Source organism: Panicum virgatum, chromosome 5N, assembly GCF_016808335.1.
Source record: "Panicum virgatum strain AP13 chromosome 5N, P.virgatum_v5, whole genome shotgun sequence".
Classification (NCBI taxonomy): Eukaryota; Viridiplantae; Streptophyta; class Magnoliopsida; order Poales; family Poaceae; genus Panicum; species Panicum virgatum.
In genome coordinates this window covers 40259081-40284071 of record NC_053149.1, presented here as the reverse complement: position 1 = coordinate 40284071, position 24991 = coordinate 40259081, and the positions used below count along the sequence as shown (strand labels likewise).

The 24991-nt window shown below is 47.9% G+C and overlaps 4 protein-coding genes across 7 annotated transcripts; 1 reads left to right on the top strand and 3 right to left on the bottom strand.

Annotated features, from left to right (window-relative positions):
• Positions 1-2469: 2469 nt before the first annotated feature.
• Positions 2470-5432, bottom strand: LOC120672067 (heat stress transcription factor A-6a-like). The gene is made up of 2 exons (XM_039952358.1): positions 4980-5432; positions 2470-3759 (listed from the first exon to the last, which is right to left on the bottom strand). The coding sequence occupies exons 1-2, from the start codon at positions 5403-5405 to the stop codon at positions 3016-3018; spliced, it is 1170 nt and encodes a 389-aa protein (XP_039808292.1). The 5' UTR covers positions 5406-5432; the 3' UTR covers positions 2470-3015.
• A 2887-nt stretch (positions 5433-8319) lies between these two features.
• On the bottom strand, positions 8320-10536 carry LOC120676278. The gene is made up of 3 exons (XM_039957513.1): positions 10194-10536; positions 8921-9017; positions 8320-8666 (listed from the first exon to the last, which is right to left on the bottom strand). The coding sequence occupies exons 1-3, from the start codon at positions 10453-10455 to the stop codon at positions 8594-8596; spliced, it is 432 nt and encodes a 143-aa protein (XP_039813447.1). The 5' UTR covers positions 10456-10536; the 3' UTR covers positions 8320-8593.
• Positions 10537-15099: 4563 nt separating this feature from the next.
• Positions 15100-19981, top strand: LOC120672332. Of its 4 annotated transcripts, none has more exons than XM_039952669.1 (5): positions 15100-15231; positions 15819-15992; positions 16531-16602; positions 19121-19267; positions 19370-19981. In XM_039952669.1, the coding sequence occupies exons 2-5, from the start codon at positions 15842-15844 to the stop codon at positions 19723-19725; spliced, it is 726 nt and encodes a 241-aa protein (XP_039808603.1). In that variant the 5' UTR covers positions 15100-15231; positions 15819-15841; the 3' UTR covers positions 19726-19981. The 4 variants fall into 4 exon arrangements, with proteins under 4 accessions (XP_039808603.1, XP_039808601.1, XP_039808604.1 ...); XM_039952667.1 differs by having other exon boundaries at positions 19118-19267; XM_039952670.1 differs by having other exon boundaries at positions 15160-15226.
• Positions 19982-20317: 336 nt separating this feature from the next.
• LOC120672331 (mitochondrial carrier protein CoAc1-like) lies at positions 20318-23580 on the bottom strand. The gene is made up of 7 exons (XM_039952666.1): positions 22575-23580; positions 22389-22474; positions 22087-22297; positions 21710-21839; positions 21169-21353; positions 20942-21073; positions 20318-20711 (listed from the first exon to the last, which is right to left on the bottom strand). Exons 1-7 carry the CDS (start codon positions 22746-22748, stop codon positions 20607-20609), a joined length of 1023 nt encoding a protein of 340 aa, XP_039808600.1. The 5' UTR covers positions 22749-23580; the 3' UTR covers positions 20318-20606.
• Positions 23581-24991: the final 1411 nt, after the last annotated feature.

Genomic DNA, 24991 nt, shown 5'->3' with positions numbered 1-24991 from the left:
GCTCACCGTAGAAGGAATCCAACCAAGACGGCCCCGACGAGGGAGATTGATGGGTGGTCTGTCCTCTGTTCGAAAATAGGGGGAAATGAAATTAGAACGAGGAGGAAGATGAGCGGCGGAGCGGGACGGCTTGGCGAACTTGGGACGATGATGGGCAGCCGCTTGAGGTGCCTTTTAAAGGCGAGCGGCAGCGAGCTGTGCCAACGCTCCACCGGCTGCTTTGAATGCCGGCGACTGTGGCCCGTGCCCACTTGCCATGGCGCGAGCGACGAGGGCGGCAGCTTGCGGGCGTCCTAGAGCGGCGCGAGCGACGAGGGCGGGCATGACGGCAAGCAAGGCTGCAGCGAGGTGGGGGAGCGGCGCAAGTGGAGGAGGGTGGAGGGGGGCCGGGTTGCTGTGCTCGTCATCGAGCTCTACTCGCAAGCAGTGCGGCTCGGCCTCGCCGAGGCGGCACGAGCGGCGAGGCGGCCACAGGGTGATGAGACGGGTCGGGCAGCGGCGAGCATCCCGACCGCGTGGAGTGCGTGGGCGCACAGGGCACGGCGCGTGCCGCGCGTGGGCAGGGCAGCGCGTGAGCAGAGAGCAGGAGGGAGAAGAAGGAAGAAAGGAGAAGAAAAAAGAAGAAAAGAAAAATAGAAAAGTGAAAAAGAAAAAGGGGAGAAGAAAAAGAGAAGAGAGGGGGCGTCGGTGCGATTCGCGGCGGCGGTCGGCCACGCGCGCGCTGCGGCATCTGGTCGGACATTGACGCACGTGGAACGAGGAGAAGAGGGAGACGAAATGGTAATTGGTACTGGTGTTGCGACGGTGGATCGCTGGAAAAGGTTTCGGGGAATTTGGAGTTCGAACAGAATGGAATTCGAAACGATTTGAGCTCAGCAACGAAACCAAATTTTGAAATTCATTTTTAGCGAGTAACTTATTTGGGTGAATTTTTTTCGAGATGTTACAAGCATGTACCAGAGAGCATGTTGAGCGCGTGGAAACAAAGACTTCAGCACCGGATGATCCGACGGGCACCGGAATATAGCGTCGGAGTAATGACGTCAGGCCACAGCTGAAGATTCCTTCAGCACTAGAAGATCCGACGCGCACCGGATGAACCGACACCACACCATCGGTTTATCCGGTGCCTCCTGCGTCGCGCTGTCAGAGACCCAACGGCTACCCCGTGGCTCAGTGTGACCGGATGAACCGGTGCCCCATCGTCGGTCTATCCGACGCTACGCAGAAAAGTTGGGTAACGGCTCTCAACAGCTCTTTCCACTTGGTGGCCTATATATATGCCAACCCCCGGTCATTTGAAGATTGCTGGAGTTCAAGAACATCACACCCACACCCAAGAACATCTCCAAGCCATCCAAAAGCATAGTGATCATATCTTTAGCCCTTAACACATTTTTGATAGTGTTAATGCTAGGTTAGCTCTTAGTGAGTGAGAAAGCAAGGCCTTGAGCCTTTGTGCTGTGGTTCTTTGTTGAACCAAGAAGATATTTTGGAGCGCCGGCCCCTTAGAGTTTTGTGGTTCGCCGGCAACGTCATCGACCCTCCGATTTGGTGTGGAGTGGCGACGACAACCTTGTGCGGGGGACGTGGAGACCTCATTCTTTGTGGAGAAGCTCCTTAGTGGAACCCGGAATCAAGGTGACCGTGGTTGAGTCCGCGGAAGAGTTTTTATTGTCGAGAAACGATACTCTTAGTGAGTGCTTCAACAACGTGGATGTAGGTGTGCCTTTGTGGCTAACCGAACCACGGGATAAACACCCGCGTCAAGAGTTTGCTTCTTCCTATCCCCCTCTTTAAGCTTCCGTATTTCTTACTAGCAATTCTTGTGTGCCTTTACTTTCTAGAGTAGTATCTTGATAGGAAAGGCTATAGATTGCTAAACTCTTTTGGGATAGGGGTTTCACTCTAGAACAACTTTAATTGCAAATATAGATAGCATGTTTTAGTTTAATATTGTACAAATTAGTTGGAGCCATAGATCTAGATTTTAAGTTGTCTAATTCATCATCTCCCCCTCTTAAGCTAGAGCACCCGATTCGATATTTCAACCACTAGATATGGGCAGTCATCAACACAACCCTACACCAATTTTTTACCGAGTGGCACACATAAGCGAGAGAAATAGAGAAAGAGGCCACAAGGCACCATCCACATTACCAAACAAACATTAGCTTTTTATCGCGGGGAAAAAATCCATTAGCTTTTGGACCCTCGCCCTTTTCACAGTTCAGCTTTAGACGATCTAAAATATACTATACCATCTGTTTTCCTGAATCCTTTTTGAACCCTCACCTTTTCACAATTCATCTTTCTACAATCCGAATTATACATGTTGCTTTTTTTTTCAATCGCGACTCAAACAAACAGGGCCAAAGTGCCGTTGACCTCAGTGATCAAGAGGCTGGAAGGCCGAAGGCGCTGTCCCTTCTTTCAAAAATAAAAGTATCTTTTTACTGCTAAATATACTAACAACAGTTTAACAGACCATTTGCCATTGAAACTAAAACGATCCATGTAGATTCGTAAACATGTAAGAAAAATCCAAATAGCGTGACAAAGCGACAAAACAGCAGCTCTCACTTTCCCCTTCTGTTGTGAGGGGTGCCCGTTTTCTCCTGGTGTATACACAATCTGACAAAAAGATAGAACAGGCTAGATTCAGTTACCTATGTAGAGTAGTTCTTCCCTCGGCGCCATTGAACAGGCAGCAGAACAACATGATACTGTACTTCACCTCCAACAAACAAGTTCTGAGAAGAAAAAAAAAAGAAACCAGCACCAAACTTTTTTCAAACTACCGCCTTGCAGAGCTAGAGAGCTGGCACTATTCGAGCTAGATGTTCTCAGAACTGACGTTATATATGGACAGTAAAGTGAGCGGCCCAACAGTAGGTACGCCACTTGAATTGGGCTAGTTGGCTGATTTACATACGACATTAAGGTGGAAGAATCCTAATATGAACAATCCCACTATTCCGCTCCAGATCAAGCTATCCTTGCAGGCTTGCACCTCTAGTGCTCCACAAACTGCATTTGCTCCACCAGATATGGGCCGTCATCAACCCAACCACAAGGCCGTCCAGTGAACTCCTCGACGTCGAACCTTGCTGCGGCCTTGTCTTCTTGGTCCATTTCAGCACCAGGTATGGCGTCCAGGTCGTCCCACACATCCTCCCAAATGTTGTCCATCTCCTGATAATTCCACTCGGCCATGGGCTCATGTTTTGGAACGGCACCACCATCACTGCTAGCAGCAGAAGCATTAGCATCCGTAGCCAATGCAGGTTCCTTACCATTCTTCAGTGGCGTATCAACATGCTGCTCTTCATTTTCCATCAGTCGCTGCCTTTTCGCAGTGCTACACAGCTTTTTGTTCACGGCATAATTGAGCAGGAACTGCCGCACGAAAGCTGGGTTGCTGAGCACCTTTGCGAAGAAGGCGATGGCATGCTGCTGATTCCTCTCGTTGTTCAGGATCCTCTCCTCCAAGGCAATGAGTTGAGATTTGCAGCTGATGTACTGCTGCTTCAGCGTGAGGACTTCGGCCTTGAGGGCTGCACGGTCTCTCTTCAACCTCTCGACCTCGCTGGAATCATTGGGCTGTCCAAAACAAACGCTCGCTCCGCTAGCTGGCTGTGCTTCCATCTGAGGCTTGGGAGCGCGCCGTCTCTTGATGTTTCTCAGCAAATGCTTCTGGCCTGATAAGAAGGATTCATGTGCAAACTCCCAACGATCCGGATTCACCTTCCGGAATCCCTGCACAACAGGAACAGAGTCATTAGCATTTGGACAAATGGTTACACAATCAACCTATCGCTACCCCACATCAGCATTGGACCAGCGCAAGGTCAAAAGTTATACGAGTAGAGATCCGAATATGATGTTTTTCAAGTTTTCCTCAAACATTTCTGCTCACTGATTATGTATTTTGCAATACCAACTGTGCTAAAAAGAATAAGAAAAAAGAAGTGAAAATGGTATTGCTATTTAGCACACAGATAAACCAAATACATTGCAACATGTAATTAATTGCCATAAAAAAAGAAAACAGTGAGTCATTTAGGCCATGGAACAAAAGGTCAGATACATACTAGAAAATTGCGGACCTCCACATCGTCTAAAAGACAAACGAAAGTACAAATTTTAGTTAGATCATGTTCCATCATCTTTTGCTTTTAAGCTGTTAAAAGTCAGACAGCTCATGAGGTTCACTCCTGATGAGCGTTGGAATAGAATTCGATTACGACATACCAACTGCTTAGACACTTGTTGTGCCAGGAGAAACCTACTGTGAATACTATATAACATGAGAAACTAGACATAAATGAAGCACAGACATAGTGGAGCAGATGAAACCTAAGCACATTTAACTCATCACAAAAAGATTAAATCCCTCATCAAGGTTCTAGATGAACATAGCTGAGTGGCATGATTAAACTAACATTTAGGTTGTATACACAAATCCAGACACATCACTGTTAAATTTTGGCTATATATATTGCTGATGATTTAATTTTTGATGAGGACACTAAAATAGTGCTACACCCAACAGCCCAAAATAAACAAAATGGATCAGCATAGCGGGATGGTTCAGAAATCAGAACCACTCAATTACCAGTGTTCCGATGTGCACGAATTTGCTGACACGGTCCAGCCAAATAATTCATGCAGCTCATACATACTGTGCATTTGTTTGATAAGATTTTCATCTATTGCCTTCTCCAACACAGATAACTATGACCAACATTGACCAGACAACAACTGGTAACGGGGTAAAAAACCGAGGCCGATGAATCGCTAGAAACGGTTCTCGCAGGAAGAAAGCATACGGGATAATAAACCCTTCGCCGCAAAAAGCACCGCTCCCAGCACGACGCATCCACTACTAATTAAATCATACACCAAGCAATTCGAATCGAACGAACGGGGCTCCTAAGCTGGAAGAGCATGTGAGCGTGCGTGTGGGAGATACGTACGTAGATGTTGAGCTGCCTGATGAAGGAGGCGAAGTTGGCGTGCTTGAAGAAGCGGGGGAGGATGCCGACGGCGAGCGCCCGCGGGTCCCACACCACGAAGCTGTTCCCCGCGCCGCCGGGCGCCCACGACACCACCGCGTCCGTGGCCGCGTCCGCCACCATCTCGTACGTCTTCGCCACGAACGGCGCGGGCATCGGCGGCCCCTCCACCGGCCGCGGCAGCACCACCGCCGGCCCCGACTCCGGTTCCGCCGCCAACGGCTCCGGCTTCGGCTCCCGCTTCACCGCCGCGGCGGCCCGCGCCATTGCTTCGCCTCCGAGCCCGATCCCAAGCCCGCCGCCGCTGGCGCGCGTCGTCCCGGGCTCCGAGCCGCCGCTACAGCTTGGCCTGCGGGCGAGCGGGGACGAGGAGGAAGAGGAGGCCATCTGAGCCTGCGCGGTGGGCGGTGCGGTGTGTGTGACCGTGTGAGGTGTTGGGGTTTCGACATTTTAAACAAGCGGAAGCGGCCAGCGACTAAGGGCTTATTTGTAATTGTGTAGCGAATGAAAATAGAGAAGTTTGAAAAGAATTAGAGCACACCTAAAAAGGAACTTCCGGTGAAGCATTTTGAATGCCTCTCCTAAAATTAAATCGATGTAGAACGGCTTGTTTATAGGAACTATGGAAAAAATTTAATATAAGGTGGGGTATTTCTTCCATGAGCGTGGTGTTTTTCATTTCAATATAAACCGACATTCCTACACATGTTTTGCGTTTACAATTGTACCAAGCTTAAGTTTTTCCCCTTTTTTCCATATATTATTGCGTTTTAGAGAGCCAAAAAAACTTTAAATTTGCGTTTTGTCCTCTGAAATATTGATATTTGGTTAGCAGCTTTGTGCCCGGTTTAAGTGGAAATAACAGGCTCACATTCTTTGCACCAAGTTTATTCATGCTATTTTTATTGTGCGCATATCACCTCTGAAGGGACGAAACTATGCAATCATACCAGAACACGATTAATTCCACTGACGTACTCGAGATTTCGAGAATTTAGGATCATCACTATCTTTAATTAAATATGTAGATTAAAATGTGAAAAATCAAGCCTTGGAATGCACTTGCATGATAATATTATTGTAATTATATTTCAAATAGGCAACAGTGTCAAAGCTTAGGGCGCCTTTTTTCTTATCCAAAATGTAAGTTCTTTTAGCCTGACGGAATGCTGGGTACTGGTTTTCTACTAGGATTCCCTCTCCATGTAGCGGATGCAAAACTTGCGCTGCGTGTTAAGGACCATGCCGTTTCCTAGAACAAAGCACAACAAAGTACACTGGTTGAAGGAAGTACTAGCGCATACGAGCAGCAGAGAGCGGAGTTGGGGACTTTGGGACCTAACCGCAACACGTGCGAGCTCAGGGCCACGGCTCCAGCGCTGTGTGCCAAGTGCCAGCCCCGTTGGAAAGCATGGAGCCACATGCGTCCAAGCTCCAAAGGCGTGTACACGACCGATGAATTCATGAACGTCTTCCTTCCTTTGCCGAGGATAGTTTAAGGTATCCCAGGCCCTACGCATCTGCCAGGAGAGCGCACGGGCGTCCACGTACACGGAGGCTCGGACCACGTCGCGCAGGGCAGGGAACACGGCCCGATGAGCGGCCGCCACGGCACCGCGCCGGGCGGGGCAAGCGAAGGCAACGCGTCCCAGCCTACAATGATAGACAGCGGCTCTCCGCACTCGTCACTCTCTAAATTCACTCTCTAAAAGGAATATTCCTGCCTGGTCATCGAGATTCTCCTCTCCATATTCAATTTCTCCGCGTTCATTCACTCTCTATATCACTCTCTATACCAACTACCACACCGTGGGGCCCACGTGTCGGTAATTTTTTTTCTTTTTTACCCCCCGCCCTCCCTCCCCGCTCTCTCTCCCCCGCGCCCCTCTCTCTCTCCCCCTCCTCTCTCCCTCCGCCACCGCGCCCCTCCTCCCCCGGCCTCCGCCGGCGGCCATGGCGAGGCTCGCGTGCGCGCCGGCCATCCTCCTTCCACCTCCCCTGCGCGCGCCGGCCGCCCCCCTTCCCCCTCCCCTGCGCGCGCCGGCCGCCCCCCTTCCCCCTCCCCTGCTGCGCCGGCGCGGGGCCGGACGGCGGCGAGCCATTCCGCGCTCGCTGCCCCGTGGCGGCGCCCACGGACCGGAGCTCGCGCGGCGCGGGGCGGCACCCCTCCTCCTCCCTCCTCCGCCGGCACCCCTCCTCCTCCCTCCTCCGCCGGCACCCCTCCTCCTCCCTCCTCCCACGCCGGCCGAGCGCACCCCTCCGCAGCCCCTGCTCCCTCGCGGCCATGGCGCGGCGGCCTTGAGCTCCCCCCGCGCGGGCGAGCTCGGCGCCGCAGCAGCCCGCAGGCGAGCTCCGCTCTCCCTCCGCCGCGAGCTGTGGCGGCCTTCCTCCCCCTCCCTTCCTCCCTCCGTTCCGGCGGCCTTCCTCCCCCTCCCTTCCTCCCTCCGCTCTCCCTCCGCCGCGAGCTGCGGCGGGCCTTGCGGGCCATGGCGGGCCTCTGGATCTCGGCGGCCCCTCCCCCTCCACGAGCTCCGGCGGCCTTTCTCCCCCTCCCTTCCTCCCTCTGCTCTCCCTCCGCCGCGAGCTCGGCCGGCTGAGCCTTCCCTCTCCTCCCCTGACCCTGCTCGAGCGGCGGCGGGCCATGGGCGAGCGCCGCGCCACCCCCTCACCTCGCGGCCGTCCTCCTCACCTCGCGCGGGGATGGCGGCACGACGGCGGGGCGCCGTCAACCTCCTCGAGCTCGGGACAGCGGCACGGCGGCGAGCGCGTGGCGTGGCCCCATCCCCGGCGGCGGCCTCCTCCTCTCTGTCCCACGGCGAGGCCCCCTCCTCCCTTGCGCCGGCGCATCCTCCTCCTCCCTCCTCCTCGCGGCGGCGGCGGCGGACGCCTCCACCCCCCTCTCTCTCGGCGCGAGGCCGTTGGACGGTGCGGGACCCGCGCCACGGTGGCGGCGTAGCGCGCGGCCGCTATCTGCGCTCGGTTTGGAGAGCGGAGTCTCGCCCGCAACGATAGAGAGCCGTGTAGCGCGCGCCGCTGCAGCGTTTTTCTCTCTAAATTCACACTGCAAATCACGTACAGAGCGCTTTACAGAGCCCACTGCGGGCAGCCTCATCAGTTCATCACTGCGTCGCAAAAGAAAATGTTTACAGGTCCATCTACTTCGCTAGGACCAGTGATGGAGCCACCTAATAGAGTAACAGGGAACTGAAACAACCCCCCAATTGTCCAGCAAGAACAGTCACAACAACAGCCACACCCAAGGTGTTGCATATAAACAGCTGGTCTGGTAAGACAACGAACAAGTGCAGCAGCCGCAGCGGCTGCGCAAACAAAATGGACTGTTATCAGTCGGTGCAGATAAACTTGAGTTTATTTCGCGGAACAGTTGTTTTGACAAGAAAATCCACACACGGTCTGCTGCTTTTTGCTGGGGCTCGCCTTTAGCAGAGGGTTCGTTACTCAGAGGGTTCGTTACTCGTTAAGCATACATAGACGTTGAACTCTAAGGTTTCGTACAAAGAACAGTACAAATCTGCTGTGAAGAAAAAAGTGTTCCGAGCTGCTACGGGATCTCGCTACACGGAAAGCCTGTGCCTGCCTTTGGCGATCCTCCGTGCGATCACCTTGCGCCCACCCTTGGTCGACTTACTGCAAAAGCAGCACAATAGGGGCTGTATCAGGAACACAAAAGCATGGAACGAGAATTGTATATCATGCCAAAGCCAGCCAAACTAAAACCCGTCTGTAATCGATAGGTGTGAACAGGGTCAACATGTAGCAGAAACACGTACAGTACTAGAGTGGATCATTTATAACTCGAGGAACCATGAGCAAATATACGCAGAATTCTAGTAAGTAGCACACGGTTGAACTGGATCAGGGCGGGTAAAGAAGGACCCTACCGTGTAAGAAATCCATGGGTTCTCTTCCGCTTGATGGTACTGGGCTGGTAAGTTCTCTTTATTAGCAGAAGGGGTTCATTAGCGACAGGATTCTCCACTGCAAATAGGAAAAGATAAGCAACAGATTAGTAGACACAGAAGGCATTGCAGTTGATGGGGAAAAAATCATTTGATCTGCTCCCAGATCACAATTCACCTGACACGATTTTCAGCAGCAGAAGAAACAAGGAATTGCCACAGTTTGGCACTATGGAAGTAAACAATCCAGCATAGCAAAAGGAACGCTTGTGTACTTATTACTCAAGACACTTTCTACCCAATTTTAGGACAATCAGCAGGAGAAGTAACAAGGGGCAGTCACCATTTGGCACCATGTATGTAAACAATCCAGAATAGCAAAAGGAAACCTGTGTGCTTGAGTATTTCTCAACCACTTTCTACCAAACCTTGTATTTAATTCAACATAAACCACATGTTTATGAGCTAGGAGAAGTTCTCAAGCTCCACCCAACCCCAATTAAAATTTAGGCTTACAAATGATTCCACATCTAGCTGTGCACTGTACCAATATTTGAGTTCTACTACCAATCGATATTCCTGTACAAAAAGGCATACCATAAAATTGAAATAGTGAGGCAGTACAAAGCATGCGAGCTTCAATGCACAACAGTGATCAAACTACAAGAACTTTTCTCGAGAAAAATATGGTCAGCCACCACTCTACTTTTTAACATATGAATAACAGAGATTTAAAAGACCTACTGCTTGTAAATCACCTAGACAAAAGCATGGCCACTAAACACTCGTCCAGCACATATTCAAAAACATTGCACAAACGAGTCAGGTGTATCTGCTAAAAGACTCAAGCAACAAACAAACACCATCACCTAAGGCAAGTAATATTAGCACATCACCATTCACCGAGACTATCATGGAATTCCATAAAACAATCATGCATAGATGGGGAAAAAATGAAGCACACTATCAAAAATCATTAAATTCTTCCCAAGCACGCACAAACCCAAGGCTTGATCTATCTATAATCGATTAATCGCAAATTGGTATAACTACATATTACATACATCCCGCACCACAACAGAAATCATGCGAGTATGAGTACTTGCTATAATCTGTATTGTATATACAACGAATGGTAAGGTACCATAACATTTTCCCCCATTTGTACATTGAGAAACCACCCCTGATCCGAGCCCAATCGAAGAACTTAACCACGGCCTAATCCATGAGCTTGCGCGCGAGAGAGAAGCAGTACCGGCAGTAGCGTCGTCGATGAAGAAGCGGAGCGAGGGCAGGCCGCAGGGGAACGAGATCTCTCCGGGGAGCGAGGTGAGCCTCGCGACCGCCTCCGCCTCGTAGGCATCCACAGACGGCGCCGGCGCCGGCGGGACGTGCGCCTGCAGCCTGGCGAGCTGCGGCATCCCCGCGCCGAGGAGGGGTGTTGACGGGGACGCGAGGAGGCGGCCGAGGAGGGAGGATCCCGCCCGCGCCGCCAGGGCCTTCGCCGCCGACGCCATCGCCGAGCAACCTTAAACCCTAGCCTTCTTCTCCGCTCTCTCCCTCTCCTCCCTCGGCGGCGCGATGGTGCTTGTGGATCTCCAATGGGCCGAACGATGGTGCTGGTAAGGCCCAATAACTAAGGGCCGTGTTGGGCGATCCGGCTTCTTTTCTTTTCTTTCTATATGTCACTCGAGTGAAACACAGCAACACATTCCACTTATCTCCTCCTGAATCCAGTGAAAGATCACAGGTTTGTGCTGCTCCACCTACATAGAAGAGTGAGACACAGCGGAGGAAATGGTGCTTTGTCGATCCGAACTCCTTGCTTCGGAATGAAATCTCGGCTCTTCTCACTCGACTGGATCAAAATCCAACGATTGTTCTTCATCTTCTACCTCCAGACATTTTACCTCTTTCAACTTCTTATTCCTCCTCCCCTCCCCCACCTTCTTCTTCCCTGCACCGGCCCACCACACGCCGCCACCCCTCCGGCGCATTCCTAGCTCGCCTGCGCCGCGACTGCCCATCCCGCCGCCGCCCACCGCCGTCGCCCCAACCCCGGCATTGGCTCGCGACCGCCTTCCTCCACCGCTCGAGCTGGCTCGCCGCCGTCGGCCCTCTTTCTAAGACCGGTGGTGAGCAATGTTCTTAAGGCGTCGCCTAGGTGACGACTAGGCATCCAGGCGCCCTCGAGGTGGTAGGCGTCCCCGTCACCTTGCCTGGATGCGTATGGTGTCCGCCTCAGGGGCAAGGCGTCTGCTTGGGCGTCCAAAGGCGTCCTCTGGACGCCATGGAGGATAAGGCGGGCGCCATCCTGGTACAGAGGGAAATCGAGCGGGCGGGCGGCGGGAAATCGAGCGGGAAACAAAGGGAGGGCGGGAATCGGGCGCGAAATCGAGCCGGTGCTGGCTTAATCGACCGCGGGAAACACCGAAACAGAGAAGAGACAGAGAAGAGAGCGCGGGAGAAGAACTCACGCGGCGGGGCGGATCTCGGAGAGGCAGCGACGGCGACCCCGCAGCCTCGCGCATCTCCCCGTCCACGAGGAGGAAAGCGGCCCTGCACATCTCCGCCGGTCTGCGAGGACCCGCGTGGCCCTGCGCATCTCCGCCGTCTCTGCGCCTCCTCGCGGACTCACGGCGCCGCCTCTGCTGGTCCACGGCCCCGTGCGGCTCCGCCTCCGTGCACCTCCTCTGCTGGTCTGGTTCCTCGTGCGACCCCTGCAAGACTGCAATGGCCAGGTAATTCCTTCCCTCTACTCTGCTCTCCAGTGTTCCTTCCCTCTGCTCTGCTAGTATGCTGCTCTGCTATATGCCTCTACTCTTGTCTAGACTTTGCTCTGCTTTATGCCTCTACTGGTAGCTTTAGTAGTTCGTGGCTCTGTATGATAGTGGCAGTGTAATTTGTCTCTTTTGTTTACTAATTGAGCCATGTGATGTTGCTTTGTGCTATGGACTAGCTAATGTATACTTTATTACTGTCAATTGGATTAGTATAATGTTTGCTTGATAATACTATATTCCTCTCTCAGTTGTGCTGTGCTAGTGCTTGATAATTTAATGATGCTCTTGTTCTTTATACACAGCCAACAGGGCAACACCAGCAACACAGCAGCAAGTCTAGCTTCTGTGGCATGCAATTATGATCCCAAGACTGATCCAAAGAGAAGACCTGCCAACTCAAAAGATCCAGGATGGGAGTTTGGCTATTGGAAAAATCCTAATGACCGAGATAAAGTGACATGCAAGATGTGCAACAAGAGGATTCCAGGAGGAATTAAAAGGTTTAAGCAACATCTAGCTGGTGGTTATGGAGATGTGATCCTATGTCCAGGGTCTAGCACTGAGTTAAGGAGAAGGATGAAAGCATACTTGGATGGCAACAAGAGGGCGAGACCAGCGTTCTTGGATGATCAAGAGAATGCCGAGAACAATAAAGATAAAGATAAAGAGGAAGATGAAGATGTGGTGGAGGTGGTACAAGAAGAGGCTTCAGGGGCTGCCACTGCAAATTCCCAGGACCTATTAATCATGCCCACTAGATTCTAAGCTTGTGGACTGAAGTACTGAACTAATGATATTAGTTATATTGTCATTCCCATGCATTTATGTTGCTAATGTCTAGCTTTCACTTAATTAGGTTTGTTGTTGGTCTTGCTGATTGATTTCTTGCTCATTCTTTATGTAGCTTGCTGCTTGGGAGAAGAGAAAGGATGGCAGGAGCATTTGGGAAGGGAAGAATATATGATACAACAGCTCAACAAAGGTATGTTTATGCTACTAAATTTTTTGCTATCATAGTATATTTAGGATATGTCTATGGCGTCGCCTCGCCGCGCTCCTTATACGCCTAGTCGTTGTGAGGGGGGTAGGTCGCCACGAGTCGCCGCAGCGCCGTGAGAACATTGGTGGTGAGCACCGCCCCCCGTCAACTCTGAAACCCTTACCCGAACTCTAATCTTGCTGGAGTTGGAGAAGAAAGGGAGGATTTGGTTAAAAAAACGAGTGAGGAGATACCTCAAATCATTCAGGTGAGTGATAGTTTTCATTTTGTTTTTTGTTGCCGCTTTGCTGAAACAGCCCAGCCAGAAGAAGGAAAATTCCGGCGTTGCTGGCACGCTGCTGCTGCTGACGACTGGGTCGTGGGCAGCGTCAACGGTCAACGCGGGTGAGGCCAGCTGGCACGGCATATTCCCGCACCACATTGCTTAGGTGGAATGGATGAAACGTTCCATCCAAGAAGCAAGCCGGTGAGTTAGCTAGCTAGGCTCCCCTTCCTGATAATTATCCGATTAGTAATAGTAGGTAGATGGAGTCTTGGTCCCTTGGAGGTGCATGGATGAGCCTTCCTTGCACGCCCCAGCCTCCAGGTCATCATCAGCTCGTGTCGCCAAGCCAACCAAACACTCGTGGCTATCAAAACTTCACGTGCAAGGCTGAAGGGCAGCGTTGTGCTCGTCATCCTGTAACTAAACATCCTCTTTGCTCACGGGATCGCCATGGCGTCATCTCTCTCCAGCTAGCCGGAGTTCATGTGCAAAGACTCACAAAAGTCCATTTGGTGTTTTCAGCTAGCGAGCGAGTGTGATGTAGCTTCTTCTTTCCCTCTTCCCCACGCTGCAGGGGCTCGTTCTTGTTGCCTTTTTCCGACGAATCCGCGGCCGGAGGGGAGCGAGCGATCATGTGGTCAGGTCAGAGGTGACGGACGTCGCTGTCAGTCTCATTCCTGATAAACACATTGCCCTCGTTGAACTGCCACTATATATGATGCTCATTCAATTCGGTGTATCGGAGCTGGTAACTCAGGTAGCTCATCCTACTGTTCGTGGTTGGATTCATGCTGAAGAAAACAGACATCGATAGACGTGGTTGAGCAATGTCACCAGCCAGCTAGCACCGCCGGCTAATATAACTGATTGGAGGGAAACTCGTCTCACACCTTAATGCTCTAACTGAATCGCCCCTCAATGGAACTGCTCTTTGCTTCTACTCAGACTGATACAGCAGGTTATGTTCTGTGATCAAATCCTGCTGAATGGCAATTAGCATCATGAACGATGCTATGGAAACAAGTCAAACTGTTTTTCTTTTGCGTGATTATTCGCGCACTTTTTTTCGAGAAAAAATTATTCGCGCAGTTTGGGAGCATATACAATTATAATAACCCTCAAGAGATGAAAATGCATTGAAATGGTAAAAAAGTTTCTTAAACTATTTTTTTAATTTAAGTTATGCCAGCATCCATCACCATCTAAAGACAAACTTGTACAAAGATGAATAACCTTTATTAAGGATTCAGTTCAAAGAGTTTCAATAGCCTGAAGAATAGAACAAATAAAATTATGGGAATCAGTACCAGTATAGGGACCAGAGGCTGCAATAGTCTTTACGACACACCTGGCTCATGCGGCCATGCCTACCCCAGAAAATCGAGTGAGACGCCGCTGCATGGATTCGAACATACGGCTAATAGATTGCTTACATTCCTTCTTCTTTCTTATGAAGAATGAGCTTTATTAACTCAGAATACGGTTACAATAGGCAGCAACGGCTTGCGCAGCAAAGTCTAGAGCCCGTTGCAACCAAACAATTGATGACTCTTCTTACAAGAATTTTTAGCTAACAACCGAGGAACCTTTATTTTCATCTCTTATTAGATAATACTAATGAACAATCTCAACCTCACATAGTGTTGGTGATATGTCGTCCAAGAGACAATCATAAGCAATTCAGATTAATTAGACCCATATGCGGGCTAAGAAAGGCATATGAAATGAGGATTAGATCCATACGCAAAAGAAAGTGTACAAGATAGGCCAAAAGAGTCTCCTTGTGTGACACTTCAGATCCAGTTTAAAACTAGTTACTCAATTCTACTATACATGCCTGCCATGCATCTGTTCACCTTTCTTTTGTGCAACAAACTCCTCTCCGATAACCACGAATTGCTCTGGTTAAGTCAAACCCAAGAAGATTTTTGTCTACTGCATGCCGTATCGGAAGGACAGAAACAGATAGTTTTGTGTCCATGTTGTTGGGTCAATAAAGAAATGAAGTACTGTTCACTCTCAATAAATAAAATAAGAATCAGATTATCAGCGCCTAATGGTTGCGGGCTGGGGTTACCGGAGGCCGACCAGTTGGCATGCTTAAATTGTGGCAGCGACTAATAGATGGCTCCATAAAAGGAGAGCCACGTTACATTACATGTCCCCCTGAATACGCTTGTTCCCTTCTCTTGTCTCCTCTGCAACAACTCTCCATTTCCTGATCATTTCAAGGAAGATCGGTAAGGTACGCGCATATCCTATTTTTACATGCTTATGTTTTTCTTTTACTCCAATGGTGATATTGGGTGTTGTTGATAGAAAGCTAAAGGAGTCTGTTCTTGTTAGCTTGAAGTTAGTTGGCACAGGTTGTTCTTGTTCACTTCGTTAGATCGGCTCTTTCCTGCTGCTTTCTTGTGTGATTATGCTCTTTCCCCTTCTCTACCAACAAGCTTCATCACATTTTGTTTGGGTTTTGTCCTCTTGGATCTCCCTATATACCATTGAACTGGTTGGACAATCAGGATCATGTTCTAGAAAACCATGTATCATTCACCATGTCCCTTTGTGAGAAACACCATGGATCAGAACTGCGAAGTTACATACAAAACGCCCGTGTTTGTTGTCGTCTTTGACATATATATCCTTCTGCGGTGGTGATTGCTGAATCAAAGGGTGCATTAAATTACTAATGTGTGCTTTTCAGAATAACTTGTGAGGCAGAATATGCTGATAGCGGTGATTGCTTCGTCAAGATTAACCGAAGTTTACATTTATGTTCCCTGAATCTTCTATGGTACAAGCTTTTTCATTAGATATATATGATTATCGCAGTGTAAGAGGAAGAACAGAACAAGATGTTCTTCCAGAGGAAGAACTCGAAGAAAGTCAAGGACTCTGAAGGATCGCAGAAGAAGGGAAAAGATAGCCGCGGGAAGAATGACCTCTTTGATCGTGCCAAGGGAGGGCTTGATGCCCTTGCAGGAAGCCTCCAATCAGCAAAGAATGGTTAGTTATTTGCCTTCATATCTTAGCCTAACTTTTGTATGTACGAATGCCATTCTTCCCGAGTTCTTCAGCCTATAAGTACTTATCAAGATAGGAAGATACTGGTAGCGTGCCCCCTTCTGATCACAACAAGGAAGCCTGTGGTTTGGAGTTCAAGTTGTCATTGTTAGATAAGAACACGGCAAATAGATGATTGATCGTTGCAGATAGACTTTTAATTGTCTACCTAGACGGTTTTGAAATTGCCTTGATTTGGACCTGAAAGGCTTCATTTATATGGTGCACGTTTTCGGTCAACGTCAAGAAAATAGAACGGCTGGTTCTTTTAATTGATAGATATACTACATTATGGAAACACAAAGAAATTAAATGTCTGATTCCCAGAACCTTTCAAGCGGAATTTAAATATAATACAAGATCGTGCCTGGCATATTACTTGAACATGAGCTGTCCTAAATCCTAATGGCTAATAAACAGGCGACCACGATGTACTTTTAATATTTTTCCTGCTCCCCTGACCTCTGGGGTTAATGGACAGATGCCGAGACGGCGACCGAGAAAGCGAAAGAAGTCGGAGGTCACTCCGAGGCCAGCCGTTCAAAGGAACTAGGTAAGCTGCACTCATTTAGAGTGGCTTTAAAGGAAAAAGGATTGCAGCTTGCAACATTTCATGAACTTTCTTGCATCGAGTTGATGTGGTCCTTGCCGATGTTTTCATTCAGAAAAGATAGCACTTCGTGTACATTTGTGCTAGTGCAGTTCAACTTCCACGTTAGATACTTTCTTGCGGTACAAATTAAATTAAGATCATAATTCATAGGAGATATGAAGTGAAACCAATCCTTAGATGAATCTGCAGCACATGGCACATAAAGAAGAGTTGGTTTGCTTCAGTATGAGCAGCCATGGGTGAGCCATAATAATTCTGCAGTAAACAACGCTTACAGTGTATATAATTTGAAAAGAAAGGCCCAGGCTTTTTTATCGAAACGAAAACGTGGATGCATCTGGACCGTGAAACAGTTGAAACCTTTTCCTAATTAGGTGAACTATCTTCTCGGATATGACATTTTTGAAGGAAATAACCACGAGCTATGTGATTAAGAAAGCAGTGATTCGCTGCATGGAGCAAAGCGTGATTTGATTTCAGTCATGATCGTGGAGTAGGTCAGTTTGGATCCTGATAGAGAAACAGACCATTCGGACATATGCAACGAAAATATCACATAGGATGTGAAAACAAGCCACCAAAGAGTGCTAGGTCAGTTGGTCTAGTCACTCCAGCGTCATCCCTCTGTTCCTGAGTTCGACTCCCGGTGGGAGCTTGTGTGCCAAAGCATTGGTCAAGACTGGCTTGCCATCGCTTGAGGACCGTGTGTGGCCCACGTGATTCGGAGATTTTCTCGGTCTGTGGAAGAAGACCTTCTTCTTAAGATAATGCCCGAGGGGCAGCTTGTCCCCCCGCAGGCTTAGGTTTTTTTGTTATGTGAAAACAAGCCAAGTTTTTTCTAGTGATGTCAAGATATAGTAAAGTTAGAAATTGGTAAAGAAAAAATTGCTTTGTGTTTAGTGAACATTTCATAGCTTGGAAGAACTGCATTTTTTTAATTAAAACTGTATTTCTTTATAGGCCTACCTTGGATTAGGTCTCCTAGCCAATAGGTTTGCTTAGCTTTCCTTCCAAGTAAAAGCAGCTTTATGCACACAACGATTCTCTAGGATGTTGAGCATGTGTGATTGAGGGAGTACCTGATACAATTTTCTAGATTGTTTTTCTCCACGATCCACTCGACCACTCCTAATCTGAAGAAAAAAAAACTAAGGAAACTGTCCGTTATAGATCATCCTGACCCAACAAATATCTGAATTTTTTTTGGGGGGGGGGGGGGGGGGGGGGCAGTTACAGCTCCAGCACCATGTTCCTTTGTCCTCTTAGTGGGCCTGCATCTGCCAGATGGCCATTACCTGACCCTAATACATGCGTACCACACAAACCAAATCCCATAATTCATCTCCATTTGTCCAGCCAGGAATTCACAGATAATAACAATAATCAACATCAAGAAAAAAGAATCCAATTGCTATGCCCTGTATTGGCTGTATATTCTTCTAGGATCAATGCAGCTATAACAAATACAGTACTGTTTCAGAATAAACAAAGCAGACTTTGATCGACCCAGCTGGAGCAGCGACACTCTGTCCAGGATCCTCCTCCTCCTCGACCAACCACCATGAATGTCTGCAGTTTGCCTGCGTCCATTTCGCTGTCGCTCTCCTGCACTGTCCTACCATGTAGTATTATTAGGCATGATGCTCCAGCAGCCAAGTGGTGCTTGTGTGTATACAACACATAAAACATTAGCCTCCGCGTTAGTAATTTAGTCCATAACAAGGGGCTCAGCTGGAGCCATAACCCAGAATTCTTCAGCTTCGCATAGTGCGCATCGAAAAGCCTGCACCTTTTGGTCTTCGTCAGTTCAGCTTTCCCCATTCACTACAAACCTCAACGCCCTTCAAACCTGCAGTTTCTTCAATTGGTAAGGTCTCTTCTTTTCACTGTAAAAGTTTTGATTTGGCCGATACCTAGGATGACAGATCCTTGTTTTCTCGGTTTCTTGCAAGCTCGTGTGCATTTGTTTCCTTGCTACTATATGTTGCATGATTTTGGTGCATGAATTTGTTTGGGGATTTGGCATCTTGCCTGTTGTCTAGAAGAATCCTTTCGTCTCGAATTGGTCAGCAAGACTGCAAGAGGATAATTTCTTTCCCCTGCTTTGTGTCTTAGTTAATGATAATTCACTGACTGGGGTAACCTGAATGCGTACAGTAACTAGGGATTTATTAGAATGGGAAATTGGGGAAAGTGTAATTAACCCAAGGATCTTGGTCAACGTGATTTGTAATTCTTATAAACTTATCAGTATTTTGACCCCAAACTTCAGTTCTTGTAAGGACAAACACTTCAGTTCTTGTTCATCTCCTCGTTCCTGACTTGTAAGGAGCAATTTTGACCCCAAACTTGATGCTGCCTGTGACTGAAAATGCTAAATTAGGTCCTTTTTTTTCTTTATCTAGCTCTCTTCAAACCATATCATTTTCTCTGAGAAGTATTCACGTCGATTTAGCAGAGCAAGGAAGCGAAGAACAGGGAAACAAGGACATGGATGCTTTCAATAAAGTGATGGACAAGGTGAAGAGCCACCCAGAAGTGGTGGAGAAGGTCAAGGACGAGGTCAAGAGCCTTGCTGATGCTCTTCATCTGCACAGGCACCACGGTAAAACATCTGTCCTTCCATTGTTTCTGGGATTGTCTCTGGCAGCATACCTGGTTGCATTGGTGATTGTTGGAACATTTGCATCATCCTTTCCTTGAACAGGATCTAAAGATAAAGAACCTGAGTCTGAAGCGAAAGCAGAGCCAACGCAGAACGTCGACAACGGCGCCCCTGCCGACAAGGCTGAAGAATCTAATGTGCTGGAGCAAGCAGTAGAAGAAATTCAGGCTGTCGTCGCAGCCGTGCAGCAGCAACAGACCACCCCCACAGCCGAAACTGGAACTGTAACTCCAACAGAGACTGCTGCTACTGCTGAAACTTCAGCTGAAGGAGAGAAGCCTGAAGAAACAAACCGGGAGGTGGAGAAAGATGACCCGAAGAAGCGGCTCGATTTCCTTGGGTTCTTCGCTATGCTGTTTGAGAGGTTCTGCTCCCCTGCCAACAAGAAGAAAGATTAAGTGACATGCAGGTCTGGATTTCTCGTTTTGTGATCTTGGACTTTGGAAAGTAAATGGAGTGCATGGATTGCGGGTAGTGTACAGTTTGCAGTTGTATGCTTTCTCTTCAGACAAATCTGCCGTTGGTTTTTACTACCTTCTACCGTTCTACGGTGATGGATGCATGGATATGGTTTACTTGATGCAGTTCTTGTCACCCTTGTGGAATTGATTTTATTTACATGAACAAATGATTTATTTTTAAGAGCTTTGCGTACCTCAAGCGCTGCAAACATTCTTTTTTGGTTAAGATCGTAGTGCCTGTATGTGAAGCATGAACATGTAAGAACCCATTTTGCTAATTGTGAAGTAAAAAGTTGGCTCAGCTCAAGTAGCAATTTCGATCCTTGGGTTGGTTCCTATGAGGTGTCAAGCTCGGTGAATAACTTCAAACACGAAAAACAGAGCTGAATATATGAACTTCAGGGGGGAAAGTTTCCAGTGCTTCTGGTGCCATACCTAAAAGAATACTCAAATCAAATCAAGTTTTGGAGACCATCAAGGCTTCACCTTCGCATTCGCTCCAAAAACATCATTCAGGCACAGGTGGTAATACTGGGTTAAAAAATCCTGATCAGAATCTCCAATCATGGTACCAATCTAGTATAGTTAATGTACAGCAATCTCTTGTTGTCACTGTATTTACGGTTACAAATTACAAGTACCATACTTGATGTTATGAGCAATTCATAAGAATGTTACATGCACAGATCCAATCGACCAATATACAATGATTTCCATCCTATGCAACATAAAGATATGATTCATAACAAGAACGATAACGCCACAGACTGGAGTTCCTCGAGCTCATTGGTCCTAACACAAGGAAGCTGAACATTGCTTCATTTGCTAGCACCTGATGCATGGACTCTCTCTCGGGGAGGAACTCCTAGCAATGCCTTCATCATGTCATATGTTGTGAAACCGATTGCTACCGAAGGGACAACCTGAAAATTTATTTGATCAAAGACAAAAACTTGAATGTATTAGTGCAAAATGAACCTCCCTGTTCTTGCTGTCACTCGTTACAAATAAGCAAAAGAAAACAAGGAGCAACTAAACATGAGTGCTTGCATAAACAGATCATGTTATTTTTCATCTTGCAAAATTTGCAATTAGTAATCCTCATTTTTCAAATTTTGGCTTTTGAAAAGAAAATCTTGGACTGACTTATTACCTTAACATAGTTAAGGCTCAAGCCGGCAAAGAGCTGTCTCCATCCTTGGCACCTAATGATGAGCGAGAGACCCTGGAAAGTTCCTCTTATTCGGAAGCCATCACTTGAATTTTGAGGCTGCTTGCTCTGAACCTGAAGATAGAAAGTCTTGTGAGTAGTGATCAAACAGACAATGCAGTCAAAACTACAGTTTGCATATTGGCGACTGATGGAATACAGAATCTTACTTGCATTTGCCTCCGGACAACATCCAGTGGATAAGTAAGGGTTTGTCCAAATAGACCAGCTAAAGCTCCACAAGAGAGCTTCAGTATAACAGATTTCTTGTAATCTTCTGGAACTCGAGATTTCAGATCTTCATATATGTAAAATTTCAAGCCAGCGTATGGAAGAATACCAATCAGAGTTGGCCCTGTAATTGATTAAAAGAATTTTGAAACCTCCTCTCATGCACTGTAATAGCATAGCCTAACTCAAATACTGTAATTTTATTTTAGAAGTTTCAGGATATTCATGCAGTGGCTCATTCTAACTCATATGTTTAGCCCTGACAATTGTGTTTCAGATCACCACCAAAACCAGTATTTAACATTTATAAAGTAATTAAATAGTGATAGCCCAATGACACCAAAATAGAACTGAAGAAAGCCTGTTTGGCATCAAACTAACTCGATAAGCCTAGTTTGCTGCGCTCACACTGATGAAGCCATAAACACGTTGGTTCAAATCACAGCAAAGGAAACGAGGCTATAAGAGGATAATACATACCTACTCCACGATATAAAGATCGTGCGCCACCTTCCTTGTAAACAGTCTTAAAGACATCTTTTATGCCGTTATATGTTTGTTGTTGACCAGAATTTCCCAAAGCATTGCCAGATTGTCCCACATTGGAAACCTTGGAGCAAATATGAAGAAATTAGTATAAGCAGCCTTGAATCAATCACTGATAGCAACAGTATATTATCTACAATCAACATGGCGTAAACAAGTAATATTGCTAAGAGACTTTTTTATCGAAAAAATATTGCTAAGAGACTTGTCCCAGCAATGCTTCTATTGATGGAGACCCTTCACTACAATCAAAGGAACAAAATGAAAAAAAAAAAGAAGAAAATGTATCAGTGGACAAGCTAATGCAATACCTGGTATGCCAGCTTGGTCCTAGCCAAGTCTAATGGGTATGTACACAAAACTGCAGTCCCACCAGCAGCAGAGCCAGCAAAAAGATCAACGACGGGCCCTGTACCTACTGATGAAGCGAAATTGTTCAATATCCAGCACCTATACTGCTCGTATGTCATGTAATGCAATGCCGCGTAAGGAACAATGCGAAGCACACTTGCACCGTTCCCTCTGCATGGGCAATAACAGGGCATCAAAATCAATAATTCAGTGTAGTTGATTCAATAGTGGAAGCCTTGGGCATTTCCGGCAAAGCACTCACTTGTAGAAGCCTCGAACTCCCTCATACTGCCACAGCTTCCTCAAGGACTGGAGGATCCCCAGGGACTGGAAACCTTCAGTTCTCGTCTACAGAACAAACAGCACACGTGCAGCAAGTTAGCTAAGTATCAACACAATCACCGTGGATAATGAAATTGTGAGTCCGAGCACTCAAGCGGTACTGAACCTGTAATAAGATCTTGACTCTCTCCAGCGGCGCCACCGCAGTCTTTGCGAATGCACCAGCAGCGCCGCCTGCGATAAGCTCCTTGGCATAGACCGGGAGCAAGTCCAGCGCGGAAGCATCCACCTGTGCAGCGGCCGAGGCCGACGAGAAGGTGGACTCCTGCGAGGAACCCATCTCCCCAGCTGCCTGGAATAACCGGAATGCGTGATATGCGCCCTCCCCACCACCACTACGAACATGAAACTAATTAAACCCGGAGCCGGGGATATCTTTGCACAGGGCGGGAATGTCCCAAGAATATGTCCCCGAAACCGGCAATACAATCCCCACTTTGCCTCCCCAGCACTTGCATTAACAGCACGGAACTGGAAATCAGAACATACGGCGGAATAATCCTTCTCGGCGATTGGCGTTAATCACCCGGGGAACCCGGTCTATCTCGCTCTCTATCTCTACCCTCCCCGAGCGAGCGAAAAGTGAAAGGCAAAAAAGGGGTGAAAATCTAGCGCGAGCTGGATCCCCACCCAGGGCAGCGTTCACATCCCCAGAGAGCAGCAGCAGCAGCAGCACGCTCGCGTCGCCGGGAAGCGCAGCACAGTACCCGCATCAAAAGGAGCCGATCCGCGGGCGGGCGACGGTGCGAGGGCGAAGCACGGGGGGCCCCTAGCCCATGGGTCCGGGGACGGGCGGCGGGAGCAGGGGATGGCGGTGGGCGGCGCGGCGGCGGGGAGATCGGGGTGGAGTCGGCGGGTCGAGCCCGGGCAACTCCCTCGCATCCACCAAGGGGCGGGGAGAGAAATACTCATCAAATGCGCGGGGCGCGGGGAGCGAACGGGAGGGGGACCCGATCGGGGGAGGACCCGGCGGCGGCGGCGGCGGCGGTGGCTGGGCGGGCAGCGGATTCGATCCGCGCCGGATCCCGGCAAAAGAATCGCGACGCGCTTGGGGAGGTAAGGGGTGCTTCTGCCCCGGGCCGCTGCTTCGCGGAAGAAGAGGAAGCGGCCGAGCGGGGGCGTCACGCGATGGGTGTGCGGTGATGCTCGTAAAGGACGGCACCAGAGGAAGTGGGAGGTGACCGCCCGCCCACTCCCACGTGCGAAACGTTGGAACAGGAAGAGCTTTCTGGTAGGGTAGTCTACGTAGTATCTACGAGGTTCTTAAATATATGACACAATTGATTTTTTTCTTCATTTGACTATTCATCTTTTCTACAAATACTCTTGATAATAGAAGTAAAAATACTCATTTTACTTCATTTAACTAACTGATTAATTAAATAATATTGATTAAAGTTGGAGAAAAAAGTCAACGGTGTCGTGAAAAAAAGTAAAAAAGAACGGAGAGAGTACACAGTACTCCACTGCTTTGGTGGATGGACACGGGCGCCGGCGACCGCCTGGCGTCACCTCTGCCGACCAGACATGGGTTGGGGTGGTAGTGGTAATGAGCTATAGCTTTAATAAGTTTTTCACAATCCTAATTGATTTTTAATTTTTTTAATTTAAAATTATATAAGATTAGAGTCTGTTTTTTAAATTCGATCTTTAAATTATCTAGATTAAAAAGTTAGATTCTTTACCACCTCTAGAAACAGAGCTAGGCTATTCATTCGCAATAAAAAGTTCGGTTCCCACGCGATGGTTCTTTGTAAAATACCTACTCTGCACAAGATTCCCACCCAACTTGTTTGCAAATATGTTCTTTGTTTGCATTACAAATTTACATTACCGTATACTGATATATATAATACCGTCTGTCTGGTATTTTTTTTAAAAAAAGATGCGCTGAGTAGTTTGTACACATGCACGATGTTTGAAATGTTGGGTCATACTTGAACGGTTGCAACTGCACCACAATCCCAATTGATACAAATTCCATAAAGATTAGCATATGGAGACTGAAAACACAAGCTGAGCTCAAGTGCATAGTTTTGTTTTTAGTTTAGTTCAGTTTTTTCTTAATCTTTTTTCCCCGGAGCTTGTCGCTGATTTTGGTGATTGGAAAAAAAATCGTGCCGATCCAAAAGTATAAAATCATGTCTGTTTTTGTTTATTATATAAAAAAATCGGCACGAACTGGGCTAGTCGAGCCCTGAACTGGGCCTGAGTTTGAATGTTTGAAGGAGCTAGTACGTGGGCCTAGAACAGATTTAAGTCCGCAAAGCAATCGGGCTTTTACCAGTCCAGTCTGGTTTGCAAAATGGATTGGTCTATTGGTGTAGCAATTTATTTGCCAAGCAATGAACTTATTTGTACGTTATGTAGCTTGTTCGAAATTTTAATACTTATCGTTGTTTGATTTCACAGGATTAAGTGTCAATTGTACCCTCTAATTAAACAACCTCCAATTCTGTTGTTGTCCTAACAAAGTCGAAAGTCCTAAGGGATCGATGACTGTCATCTCAACAAATCAGTATC

Bases quoted from the DNA above. Each gene is read 5' to 3' on its own strand.
- LOC120672331 (XM_039952666.1), bottom strand. From the start codon at position 22,748: ATGGGTTCCTCGCAGGAGTCCACCTTCTCGTCGGCCTCGGCCGCTGCA. The intron at 22,475-22,574 runs GTTCAGTACCGC...TTTGTTCTGTAG, and splicing joins GAGTCAAGATCTTATTACAG to ACGAGAACTGAAGGTTTCCA. The intron at 22,298-22,388 runs GTGAGTGCTTTG...TTGCCCATGCAG, and splicing joins GGAGTTCGAGGCTTCTACAA to AGGGAACGGTGCAAGTGTGC.
- LOC120672332 (XM_039952667.1), top strand. From the start codon at position 15,842: ATGTTCTTCCAGAGGAAGAACTCGAAGAAAGTCAAGGACTCTGAAGGA. The intron at 16,603-19,117 runs GTAAGCTGCACT...ACGTCGATTTAG, and splicing joins CAGCCGTTCAAAGGAACTAG to CAGAGCAAGGAAGCGAAGAA. The intron at 19,268-19,369 runs GTAAAACATCTG...TTCCTTGAACAG, and splicing joins TCATCTGCACAGGCACCACG to GATCTAAAGATAAAGAACCT.
- LOC120672067 (XM_039952358.1), bottom strand. From the start codon at position 5,405: ATGGCCTCCTCTTCCTCCTCGTCCCCGCTCGCCCGCAGGCCAAGCTGT. The intron at 3,760-4,979 runs GTACGTATCTCC...CCTGTTGTGCAG, and splicing joins TCAGGCAGCTCAACATCTAC to GGATTCCGGAAGGTGAATCC.
- LOC120676278 (XM_039957513.1), bottom strand. From the start codon at position 10,455: ATGGCGTCGGCGGCGAAGGCCCTGGCGGCGCGGGCGGGATCCTCCCTC. The intron at 9,018-10,193 runs GTACTGCTTCTC...TCCTATTTGCAG, and splicing joins CATCGACGACGCTACTGCCG to TGGAGAATCCTGTCGCTAAT. The intron at 8,667-8,920 runs GTAGGGTCCTTC...CTGCTTTTGCAG, and splicing joins ACCCATGGATTTCTTACACG to TAAGTCGACCAAGGGTGGGC.